General features: G+C 47.6%; 1 protein-coding gene across 4 annotated transcripts in view; it reads right to left on the bottom strand.

Annotated features, from left to right (window-relative positions):
• The window catches only part of PRKCB (protein kinase C beta), a 318,066-nt gene that overhangs the window by 58,126 nt on the left and 247,846 nt on the right, over nt 1-12,094 (bottom strand). For all 4 annotated transcript variants that reach the window (XR_003205040.2, XM_025855449.2, XM_025855448.2 and 1 more), the window contains one exon: nt 1,948-2,121. Coding sequence is in view for 3 of the 4 variants with exons in the window: in XM_025855449.2 (XP_025711234.1) it covers nt 1,948-2,121 (174 nt within the window). In the remaining variant the exon portion in view is untranslated. The remainder of the gene's footprint in view (nt 1-1,947; nt 2,122-12,094) is intronic.

The following is a 12,094-nucleotide window of genomic DNA, read 5'->3' as shown; positions in this document are numbered from 1 at the left end:
TTCTCCCTCTGACCCTCTTCCCTCTCGTGCTCTCTGTCTCTCATTCTCTCTCTCTCAAATAAATAGATGAAATCTTAAAAAATAAAATAAAAGGTGAATGTAATTTAAAACTTATGCACCAGCCGAAGTCACCCTTTGTACCCAGGGCCATTTCGTACAGGGAGGCATGCGCCGTACTTTGGCAAACACGACCCCAGCTCTTAGCTGTGCCTGCAGTGGAGTGAAGGACGTTCTAGGAGACCCATCACCCAGCAGACCCCAACATGAGGCTGGTGGACCAAGTCCCTGCAGGGAACACTATACACACTTGCCTAAAATGTGCCCTCCCCTGATGGCCTGTGGTAGGGAGACTATCTGGGAATTAGAACTTGACCCCACCAGAAAATCATATCACCCAGAGCACAGATACCATAGGGGCAATGAGGGGACAATCTGGGGACCCACTTGCTTCTCTAGGTTCTACCATATCCCCGACTGCACTGTTTTGTGACGATCCCATGTCTGTTTTCTCTGCTCCAAGACCATAAACTTCTCAAAAACAGGACCTGGTTTGCTTGGCTCTATACCCGAGCACTTGGTCAAAGCCAAGATGAATGCTGAATGTCTGTGAAATGACTGAGTAACATCCGCTGAGCATCGACCTGGCACCAAGCACTGTGTCAAATGCTTCTCGTGGATAATCTCATTTCCTCTTCACAACCACCTTGGATGTAGCTACTTTTAGCTCATCCATTTTACAGATGAGCAAACTGAGGCCAGAGGGGTTTTACAATTTGCTGAAGTCCACCCAGTGGTAGATGACAGAGCCAGGATCTGAACCCAGGTCCCTCTGACCCCAAAATGTATCAAGAGACTTCTCAGAACAGGGAAGGAGCCAAATCCCAGCTCTGCCCCTTTCACACAAGGCAGTCCTAAGCCTGATGTGTGGTCTGCATTGATAAAACCCACCCCAAGGCCAGTTTTAGATCTTTCCAGGCTGGGAGTGTGGAATCTAACTTAGCAGAGGACAGGACTTGGTGATGTTGGCGGAGAGAGGAAGTCCCAAGCTTTAAATTACATGCAATAGACAAAAGCGTCCCATTTCACATAGGGGGTGGGCTCTAAAATTAGCATGCACAGTGAGGGCTGCACAGAATTGAAATAATCTTCAAGAATCCCTTAAGGCATCTTTAAGTCACTGGGCCACTGGCCCTCAGAAGCCCCACAGGCAGGAATGAACTTTGTACCTTTTTGCTCTTGGGGGCTCGTCACCCCCTCCTTAGGTGTGGAGGCTGGGGTCTCATTTGAACAGGGAAAAGGTAAGAGGTTACTTAAAGGGATGGCCCTTGCTCTTGCAGATAGAGTTGAAATCACAGTTAATAGCATATCGTGCACAAACGTCCCCTTCTCTTCCTGGGAGCCACAGCTGTGTGCTCGTGAGCCCCTGCCTTGGACACTGTACCCCCCCCCCCTGGGGGTCCCCCGAAGGCTGTGTTCTCAGGCCACCCCTCCTTAAGGAAGCGCACACAACTGGCAGAATGCACCCGAGCATTCATCCGCAGGGTCTGGAGGGCTGACTGTAACCATCTAAACACACACGCCCTGTGGCCCTTCCCACTCGTTCTCATCTGTAACCTCTGATGTAACATTGCATGTTGTGAGACCGAAAGTTCTCAGTCGCTGTCCCCAAGTCACCTCTGGCTGTCTGAGAAAGACCCTGCTTGGTTGGTTATTAAACCAATGGCCCAAGTTCCTTTATCTTCATTGAGACAGCATCTGCCTAGGGGAGAGCTTCTCAGTGGCTGCCTCGGAAACTCTCAGCAGCCTCCCCGGGGCACACCATCTTCCTGTCTCTAGAGTGGAAAGGGTCCAGATGTCGCTTTGGGGGTGGGTGCTGCTGGGATGGCTCAGGCCAAAGCCCGGTGAAGCCCTGCGGACGGGATGGCCAGGCCCCTCCAGGCGAGTTACCATGGTCTGGAAGCAGGAATGCAGCTGGGTCAGGAATGGCGGCTTCCCAGGCAGGGCCAGCACCCGCTTCTCCACCATCGTGCACTCCACATCGTCATCCTGGATCACGACGTCCTTCTTCAGGATCTTCACAGCATAGAGCTCGTCTGTGCCTTTTCGCTCAGAGAGCATGACCTGGGAGAGAGAGGAAGCCTGTTAGGGTGGTTGGAAGGGCCTGGGGGGAAAGAAAGACATGTTCACTCAAATCTACTCCAAGCTCTGCCCAGATGCCCTCTGTGGACACCAAGTCAAGGGATGACGTCCTCCACGGACCTCACACTTTGACTGGCCGAACCCAATCAGCAGGCAGGGTTCCAACAGCAACAAGCAAATATTGACCCCTTTGGGATATGCACCAAAGCCCAGTCCACAGGGCTAGAATACAAACCACCCGCGGGGAAGTATCTTTGCTTGTTTTGTTCACTGGTGTAATAGTGCCTGGTACATAGTAGATGTTCGATAAATATTTGTTGAATGAGGGCATGAGTGCATTCCTGATAACACTGAATGTGGAGCACTCGTTCTCTTATTCACTCAATTATTTAATATTCATTAAGAGCCTGCAAAGCACTGGGAATACGGCCATAAATAAGCCGGCACGTTCTCTGACCCTGCCATCCAGAGGAAGAAAAAACTTCAGATATTAATTACAGGGATGATTAGTGTAATGTTTTAACATCCTCTCTCGCAGTCCTGCAGCTTCCTTCCATGCAGCTGTGGTCCCCACCCCAGCATGTTAATCAGTGTGGTTCAGGACACATCATTATTTTCACTGGTCATGACTATGTCAGACACAACAGTGGCCAGCAGGTACTGTTCTCAAGAAGCCTCTTAGAAGAAGCACAGGGCAGTACCACATTGCAAGAGACCTGATCAGGCCTGGGGGCTTCTGGGAAGGCTTCCTGGAGGAAGAAGCAATCAGACCAAAATAAGCGTTTACTGCAGGCACTGTGTCAGGTATTTGGCAGGTGATTATCTCAATCACCACTACATTTCTGAGCACTCATCAGGTTTTCATTTGTTATTTCTCATTCCTTTGTGTAGAATCAAGAAGGTAGGTACCTTTAAGAAACCTATTTTATAGGAAAACGAGGCTCACGGAGGGTAAGAAGCCTGTCACAGCAAATTCAGTTAGAGACAGGGACAGGGTTTGAACTCAGGTCTACCTGACTCTAAAGTCTCTGCCTTTAAATGCTTTACTTGCCCAGAGCTCCAAAAGCATCCTCAAGGAGTTTAGGTGGTCGCGCAAATAAAATGCTCATACCAGACTCAGCTGGAGGACCAGAGAATACAACAGAGCCCGAAGGCCAGAGGGAGGCATACCTAGAAGGCTCTCCGAGGCAGGAGGGCAGCCGGGCAACCTCCATTCAGCTCTTATCCCAGGGGTAAGAGTCTGACTGCATGGAAGCTTCCAGGCTAAGCCCACTGGCTCACACAGAGGCCCCATCTCCTTTCTCACCATAGCCAGGGCAGCCACGGGCAATGCAGAGCCAGGAATTTAGAGTATTTAGCAAGAAAGTTCCTGGCGCACACTTCCTCAACCCGTAGAAATAAGGGTTGCCAAGCTAAGTGAGTCCTACCTGCTGGGCATTTACTCAGTCCCCATGCAGATCCGCCGGCCCACAGGGCAGGGCGGGGCTCAACGTGCCAGGCTGTGCGTCCTCAGTGTGTTTCTCTCCCCAGTCTCTCGACAGCCCCCAAGGGCCGTTTCCCCTCTCCCAGCCCTCATCAAGGTAGAAACAAGGACTCCACGAGGCTAGTATTCTAAGATGTAAAGAGTCAGGTGGAGATGGGGGTGTTCTGCTCCCAGATTCCAGAGAAGGCTGGGGATGGGGAAAGTACAGGGAGGAGGCAGGAACATGACTTGGCCGGAAGACACATGGGTAGAGGAGCTGAAGGTGGAAAGAAGAGCCTTCAGCTGAGGAGATCCTCCAAGGGCAGTAGGAGGGTCTCAGTGCTGAGCCAGCTTCGAGTGTGGACAGCCCCACTGACCCATCACCGCCGGTCAAGGCATCATCTAACTAACAATCCTAAATACTTGTAAAGATCCCCTCCCGGACTGCCCAAGACAGAACAGAGGGGCCTCGGACACCCCAAATGTCGATGCAGTCATGATGGGACATCTTAGCCTCCCGCCTAGAGGAGAAGCAAGACAGATGGCTGGGAATTCCCCGGGGAACCAGGGGCAGGGTGGACATCCTACAGCTGTTTCAATTATCCCCACTTTACAGATAAACAAACTGAGGTTCAGAGACATTAACCTGCTCAAGCTAACAAATGCTCTAAAAAGGCGGCTTTGCTCATGCTACTCAAGTGCATACAATCCTTCAGGGACTCCCACAAGCCACACAATTCCATGACTCCATCCTCTTGCTTTTCCTTTGAATCTTCTATCCCCACCGTCTGCAGTGTCCTTCTACACTCTTTCACTGCCCAGAAAATCAAAGATTCAGCTCCATGGCTACCTTCTTCTCTAATCCTCAGTGATACACTTAGACCAAATGGGTCACTCCCTGCCCTGGGCACCAGGACTATTTCATACCTATGTCAGTTACTTCAACACAAGCTTCCCAAACTTCAATCAGTCATTCATGTGCCTTTTTTAAACATCTTTTCCTATCACCTAAACTGCTATTTGCTTAGTATTTTAAACATCTAGTCACATTTTTTTCTGAACTAAATTTATCTGAAAAAGGAAACTTTGGATCACCACTATTAATGGCAAGCCAGTATCACTAGCCATAAATGGAAGATCAGCATAAAAATAAATAAAAGCAAAGCAGTGCTAGGAAATTCTAGCTAGCTATTGCTAGCTGCTGAAGGTTCCAAGCCAGCCCCTGCGTGTTCTCCTCATTAAAGGAAAAAATGGTGTTAGCAAATGTTAGAGAACTATTAACGTCATACATATTGTCATCAAACGAGATTTTCTTGTTCAAGTAACTAGAAAGATTGAAAGAAAACATAAAGAGAGCACAACCTTATCATGATGTGATTTACTTTAACATCGCATCTATGTACCATCTACAAACAGTCTCAAGCACGAAACTAAAATCATCTTGCAAATCATGCCATGTGCTTCACACCTTAGGAAATACTGTGGCATTTGTAGACATCGTTTTTTAAGTCAATCAGCAGGGATGTGGAAAGACTCTGGTGCCTTGCCCTGTCCTAAGCAACATGGGTAGAAGGAAGAACAAACCAATACCAGATAGCAAATGAGCCAAGGTTGGGAAATTCCTCTGTATTGGCTGGAGGAGAGTAGAAATGATATACATGGAACACTGGGTAACAATTTAGACATAGAACTGAATCGGATTCTAGAGCAGGGATCAGCAAGCTTTTCCCATGAAGGGCCACATAGTAAATATTGTAGGCTTTGCAGGGCAATCTCTGTATCAGCTACTCAACCCTGCCCTTGTAGCGGGAAAGCAGCCCTTGACAATATACACATGAATGGGTAAGGCTGTGTTTCAATACAATTTTTTTTTTTTGTAGGGGCGCCTGGATGGTTCAGTCGGTTGAATGTCTGCCTCTGGATTTCGGCTCAGGTCATGATCTCCAGGTTGTGAGATCGAGCCCTGCATCGGGCTCCGCACTGGGCATGGAGCCTGCTTAAGATTCTTTCTCCCTTTCCTCTCCCCGCTCACTTGCTCTCTCTCTCTCAAAAAAAAAAAAAATTTTTTTTTTTTAAATAAAACTAGGTGATAGCTAAATGTCCACTGACAGATGAATGGATGAATGGATAAAGAAAATGGTGTGTGTGTGTACACAGTGGAATATCACTCAGCCATAGAAAAAGAATGAGATCTTGCCATGGGTGACAACATGGATGGACCTAGAGGGTACTGTGCTAAGTGAAATACGTTAGACAAAGAAAGACAAATACCATATGATTTCATTTATACAAGGAATCTAAAAACCAAAACAAACAAAGCAGAAATAGACCCATAAATAAAGAGAACAAACTGGTGGTTGCCAGAGAGGTGGGGGTATGGGGATAGACAAAATAGATGAAGAGGATTAAGAGATAGGAGCTCCCAACCACAAGATAAAGAAGGCACAGGGATGAAAAGGGCAACATAGAGAATAACATTATGTGGTGATGGATGGTAACATTGTGGTGAGCAGAGCATAATGTATAAAATTGTCAAATCGCGACGTCATACACCTGAAACTAATAGACTATTGCATGCCATCTATATCTCAACAGGAATGCATGAATGAATGAGTGGCAATGGGCCGGGCACCAGTTTTTGCTAGAACACGTGTTTCAAGAAAGATCAGGAAATGGGGCGCCTGGGTGGCTCCGCTGGTTAAGCGACTGCCTTCGGCTCAGGTCATGATCCTGGAGTCCCGGGATCAAGTCCTGCATCGGGCTCCCTGCTCAGCGGGGAGTCTGCTTCTCCCTCTGACCCTCTTCCCTCTCATGTGCTCTCTATCTCTCATTCTTTCTCTCTCAAATCAATAAATAAAATCTTTAAAAAAAAAAAAGAAGGAAAGATCAGGAAAAATAAAAGTTCCTAAATAATCACAGTGGCAGCAGTTTAATTTGGAAGTGAATCCTAGCATGCCTTTCAATTCTTCCAACTCTTTATTAGAAGAACCTTCTGATTGGGCAGTGGGCCCACCTGGCCACAGCTGATTGGATCAGAGATAGCCACTGACCTAAGCTGAGCCAATCAGATTCTCTCTCCAAAGAATTTGTGACAGGATACTGGGCCAAGTCAGCCCTGCGCCACTGACGAGAGAAATGCACAGATCTGCCTAGAGTGGTGCTTTCCTACCACATGCAGGCAAAGAAGAAACTGATGTTGGGGGTAATGAGCAGAGGCCTTGCTTTCCAGGGCTTGGTTCCAGTTTCTCATGAGGCTTGGCTGTTTCCCACTGGAAAAAACCTCCATCTCCCTCCAATAAAGTGATCATTTTTATTGGTATTAGTTGGAGCAGATTTCTGTTACTTAGGGATTCTGTAAGACAAAATTACTGTTTGGGTGGCTCAAATTCTTAATAAAAATTAAAATGTCAGGTAGCCAAATAGCAGCAGGTCAGTACGCAACTGAAAACAAGGCAAGTTCCATTCTCTATAAAGGACGGTGCTTCCCTCAGACCCCTGAGGGGTACTTGTTTATAATACTGATTCCAAGCACTAGAAGCTTCCCGCTGTGGCCTGGTAGTCTGCATTTTAACAAGCGTCTCTCCTCCCCGTGATTCTAATCACCAAATCTGTTGATCTGTGGAACACTGAGGTACTATCAAAATCGATTCATTGAATACGGTTTTTAGGAGGTATCCATAGGTCAAACGGACTCCTGTCTTGATTTTCCTAACACCTTCTCAGCAGTCATTAATGGGAGTAAGAAGGAAACTTCTCTTTGTTCCATGATATTCTCATCAAGCTCTCCTTTTCATTTGGAACCTCTTTGGCCCCTCTTGGAGGCCTTTTTGAGAGCTTCTTTCTCCATGTCATGAAGGAAGTGATATTCTGCGGTGCTTACAAAGATTTGATACTCCTCAGTCAAGAGGCAGAGTCTACGCCCTCTCCCCTTGAAACTGGGCAGGTCTCTGTGACTGCCTCTATGAACAGAATATAGTGGAAGTGGTCCCCTGTGACTTCTGAGGTTGTAGCTTCTCAGTTTCTCTTGGGACGTCTGCCTTTGGAGCCCTGGCTCCACCATGCTGGTGACGGCAACCACATGGAGAAGCCCTGGGACTACATGCCAACCAGCCCCTGGTACTCCAGCCTCAGCTGTCCCAGCTCCAGCCCCTGCAGGAGAGACCCTAAACCACAGTCCACCAGCGAGCATTCCCAATTCCCAATCCCCCGCCCACAGAAACCACAAGAGATAATATGTGGTTGGTGGTGTTGTCAACTTCTGAATTTTGGGATGATTTCTCATGCAGCAATAGATGACTGAACAGATTCATCTAAGTTCATATGTGCATGAACGTAACCCAGCATTGCCACTGAGGCCCCTGTTACCTTGCCTTGTTTAATCCTTGGGTTTGGTTGTGCACACTCTTTTCAATCAAAAAAAAATTTTTTTTAAAGGCTTCAATTAAGAGAAGCCACAGAGATGGAATTCGTTCTGCCTTCCAAATGTCACCTTTCCCAGTCTTATCTAGGACTCGGAAGGCGGGCCAATTCATCCATCCATTCATTCAGTAAACATTAAGTGTCTAGGATGTGCCAGGCCCTGAGATGGGCACTGGGCATACGGAGTGACAAGCAAATGAAGCTCGCCCTCCTGCACAAGTAATTACCAAATTCAGTTACGATTCAACACCGGCAAGAGAAGTGCAGGGTGCTCTGTGAGTGTTTGAGTGAAGGACCTAACCTGAACTTGTGGGTCAGCGAAAGATATTCTGGGGGAGTGAGAGCTAAGCGCAGACCTGAAAGATCAACAGAACTAGCTAGGCATATTCCAGGCAGAGGGAAGAGAACTGTGCTTCCTTAGGATGAAACTATCTGCATCCACAAACCTTGGCCTGGAATTACTGTAGGAAGTGAGCACTCAAGCTCAGATTCTGGATTCCAATTCCCACCTGTCTGAGACACAGCAAACAATCATCTCTAGCAGAACTGGAGGGCTCCGCAAAGAGGGCAGCACTGACACCAAGCCGGGAGACTGGGCAGGTAAGAGATGGTGTTTGGAGGCAATGGCGCAGGGTTCAGAGGCAGGGACAAACAAAGGTAATGCTGGAGGGAGGGTCAGCCTGGGAAGGGGGTGGGTAGTTTGCAGCTGGTCATGATAACCACTCCCACTTCTTGCTTACGCTGCATGGGATCTCACTTAATCCCCGCCCGAATGTGTAGTGGGAACTTCTACTATCCCCGCTTGGCAGACAAGGAAACAAGGAAGTGCGGTGACTTGTCCAAAGTCACTCTACCATGAAGTGAGGCTTCCAATGTCGCCCATCTCCAAAACCCATGCTCTTAGCTGTATTCTGTCTGATTCTCTGGACCTCAAGTACCCAGTGCTGTGCTATGGTAATTTTATTTATGGCTGTTTTCTTTTTTCTTTTTTTTTTTGAGAGAGGGAGAGAGAACAAGAAAGAGAATCTTAAGCAGGCTTCACGCTCAGCACGGAGCCCGACGCGGGGCTCGATCTTATAACCCTGCAATCGTGACCTGAGCCAAAATCAAGAGTCGGACCCTTAACTGACTGAGCCACCCAGGGGCCCTGGCTATGGGAGATTATTTGAATTATTTATTTATTTACATTATTTATTAGATTATTATTGCCAGAGTGTTTCAAATTTGGCTCCAGATCCCAGCCCTGTTCCTCACCTTCCTACCCACACCACCTGCTGAGAGGCTTGGGACCTTACTGGCTAATCCGTGGCCACAGACAGAAGGGTCATTTCCTTTTTCCACTTCTTATACGGCCACTAACAAACCATTCATTGACTTGGTGGGAGGGTCTTGGTCTGAGTTGGCGCCGTAGCCATGACTCCAGCTCATCTATCCACAAGCTCTTTCGGGGCCTTTGTGCCAGGCACAGTGCTAGGCATGTGCCCACACACAGGACAGCCTTCCAAGCCTGAAGCGGCTTAGGGGAGACCTTCCTCTCCCTAGGCCCTGACACACTGGCACGGGAGAGGAAAAGGGCAGAGAGTGAGACAGCCATTGCCATGGCCACGGGGCTGGCCACGTTCTAAAATGCCCCTTTAAGTGCCAGCGAGCTTTTGCTTTTCATCAATTGTCTCATGAAGTTTCTGGAGTTTCCACTTCGGTTAATACCAACATAGAGGGCGTGGGCTGTTTGTTCAGCTGTCCCTCCATTTCCAGGGTGAGGATTCTGAACAGATTGAAAGGATGTGTTGAAGTGACGCTCTTATCAAACTCCAAGCCACATCTGTTACCCAAGAATCTTCTGGGAGAGATGTGATAAATAACAACGCTCCGGTGGCAGCAGAGAAAATGTGGGAAAGTAGCCCAGGGACTCCTGGCTGCAGTTTGCCGCGCTGAACTTAACTGGTGAATCCAAATGGCAGAATGTGCCCGGAGTCTTGGCCTCTGGCCACAGGATGGTGTCGCAGAATGGTCAGGACATGGGGTTTAGAGTCAGAGGACCTGGGAGCTGTCCCAGTGCCACCACACACACTAGCTGCATGACCCTGGGAAATTCACGTAACTCTTCCTCCTCTGTTGACAACAGGAATGACAACGATGCTTCACTTTCGGTGGTAGTGGAGGACCTTGGTAGGATAAAGTGAGCAACATGCACACCTTCACTCAGCACCGTGTTGGGCAAAGGGTGAATGCTTAATACCTGGAGGTTGTCCTAGTTTCTTGGGGCTGCCGTAACAAAGAACCAGAAACTGAGAGGCTTAGCATCACAGGATTTTATTCTCTCACAGTTCTGGAGGCCAGAAGTCCAACATCAAGGTGTTGGCAGGGATGCTTCCTTCTAGAGGCTTCCATCTAGGTTGTCATGGAGAATCTGCTCCATGCCTCTCTGCTAGCTTCTAGCAGTTGCTAATAATCTTTGGCTTATGGATGTGTCACTCCAATCTCTGCCTGTTTTCACTTGGCATTCCTTCCCATGCCCCTGTGTCTATGTCCAGATTGGCTCTTCTTTTAAGGACACCGGTCACTGGATTAGGGTCTACCGTCTGCAAAGACCCTCTGTCCAAATACGGTCACATTCATAGGGATTCTAATTAAGATCTGAACATATATTTTGGGGGAAGACAATTCTATCCACTACAGTGGTTATCATCAATTTCACCTTTTCAGAGAATGACTGGGCGGGGGGGTGGCTGCTTGTGATCCTTGTCCGCCAGCACCAATGTCCAGTTCTCAACTGGCTAAGGAGATTTGCCCCGTGAGGACTATGGGTCCCTGTGCTTACCAATGTGAGAAGGTAGGCATAGTTAGGGACCAAAGACCCAGCTCCCCATTTCCCCAGCTTCAGTAGACATCTGCCAAAAGCCCAAAGCCAAATTGAGTCTCCCTTAACTCCTCTCGGTTACGTCCCTCGTTCAATACATGAACAAGTTCTGTCAGCTCTTTATGCAAAATGTATGCCCTATCCAACCTCCTTCCTGATCTAAGCCACCATGATCCTGAGCCTGGTCTCCTGAAATTGTCTCTTAATTATTCCTTGCCTCGCCCCTACTTCTTCCCCACAAACACGTGCACTCTGCTCCACGTACCCCAACAAAGCTTTAAAACTCACGTGGGTCCCTGTTCACTCCACCTTCCTAGGATCTTCCTCTCTTCCCACTGCACTATCTTCCCCCAGATATGCCCAAGTTTGCTCCCTCATCTCCTTGCAGAGGTCCTCCCTGACCACCTTCTCGAAAGTTACAGCGCTCTTTGTCACTCCCCACCCCTTTCTTCTACTTGGTTTTCCTTCATAGCACTCACCACACCTGACATGATAGCAATCTCTCTTTATCTTCCTCCCTCCCTCGATGTAAGTTCTAGGAGAGCAGGTCTTTTGTTTGACTTGTTCACTGGTATATCCCCAACATCTAGCACCCAGTAGGCACTTAAGGAATATTTGTTGGATAAATGAATGAAAAAAATCTGCATGGGGGGAAAGTAGCTTAAAAAAAAAAAAAAAAGCCCTAGATCTGGGTCACTAGAGATCTGCAGTGACTTAGGTCTCGCATTGTTTAATTTGTATATGGCTATTGCCAACCCATAATTCACAAAGAACTTGAGGTAGCATTCAAGATTATGTAACATAAACATCTGGATTTTACGGTATGTAAATTATACTTCAATAAAGGTGGTTAAAAATGATTATACACCATATAGTGTGCGTGTGTGTGTGTATTTTCTCTCTTCTCTCTCTTCCTCCCTCCCTCCCTCAGCTTCCTGGAGGCTAAAGCAACCAGAGACACATGAAACATAACAAAAGTTCATTATTTCCTTTAAGGAAAAATCATTTTTTAAAGAGAAAAATAAGCTTTCCCTAGAACCTGGGTCTCAAAGAAATCTGTTGCATGGATCTTGAACATGTAGTGCTATTGTAGATGATGTTCCTAACAACATCCCTACCACAGGGGCAGGAAAGGAGGAAGAGAAAGAGGAGAGACCAAGCACCTAGCGTTATCAGAAACTGTATGCTCAGCTAACACGCTGGGGTTAGGAAAA

The sequence above is a fragment of the Callorhinus ursinus genome, unplaced genomic scaffold (genome assembly GCF_003265705.2).
Source record: "Callorhinus ursinus isolate GAN/ISIS: 27379988/994484 unplaced genomic scaffold, GSC_fseal_2.0 scaffold85, whole genome shotgun sequence".
Taxonomy (NCBI): Eukaryota; Metazoa; Chordata; class Mammalia; order Carnivora; family Otariidae; genus Callorhinus; species Callorhinus ursinus.
The sequence above is the reverse complement of the archived record's forward strand: the minus strand, read 5'-3'. Positions and strand labels throughout refer to the sequence as shown.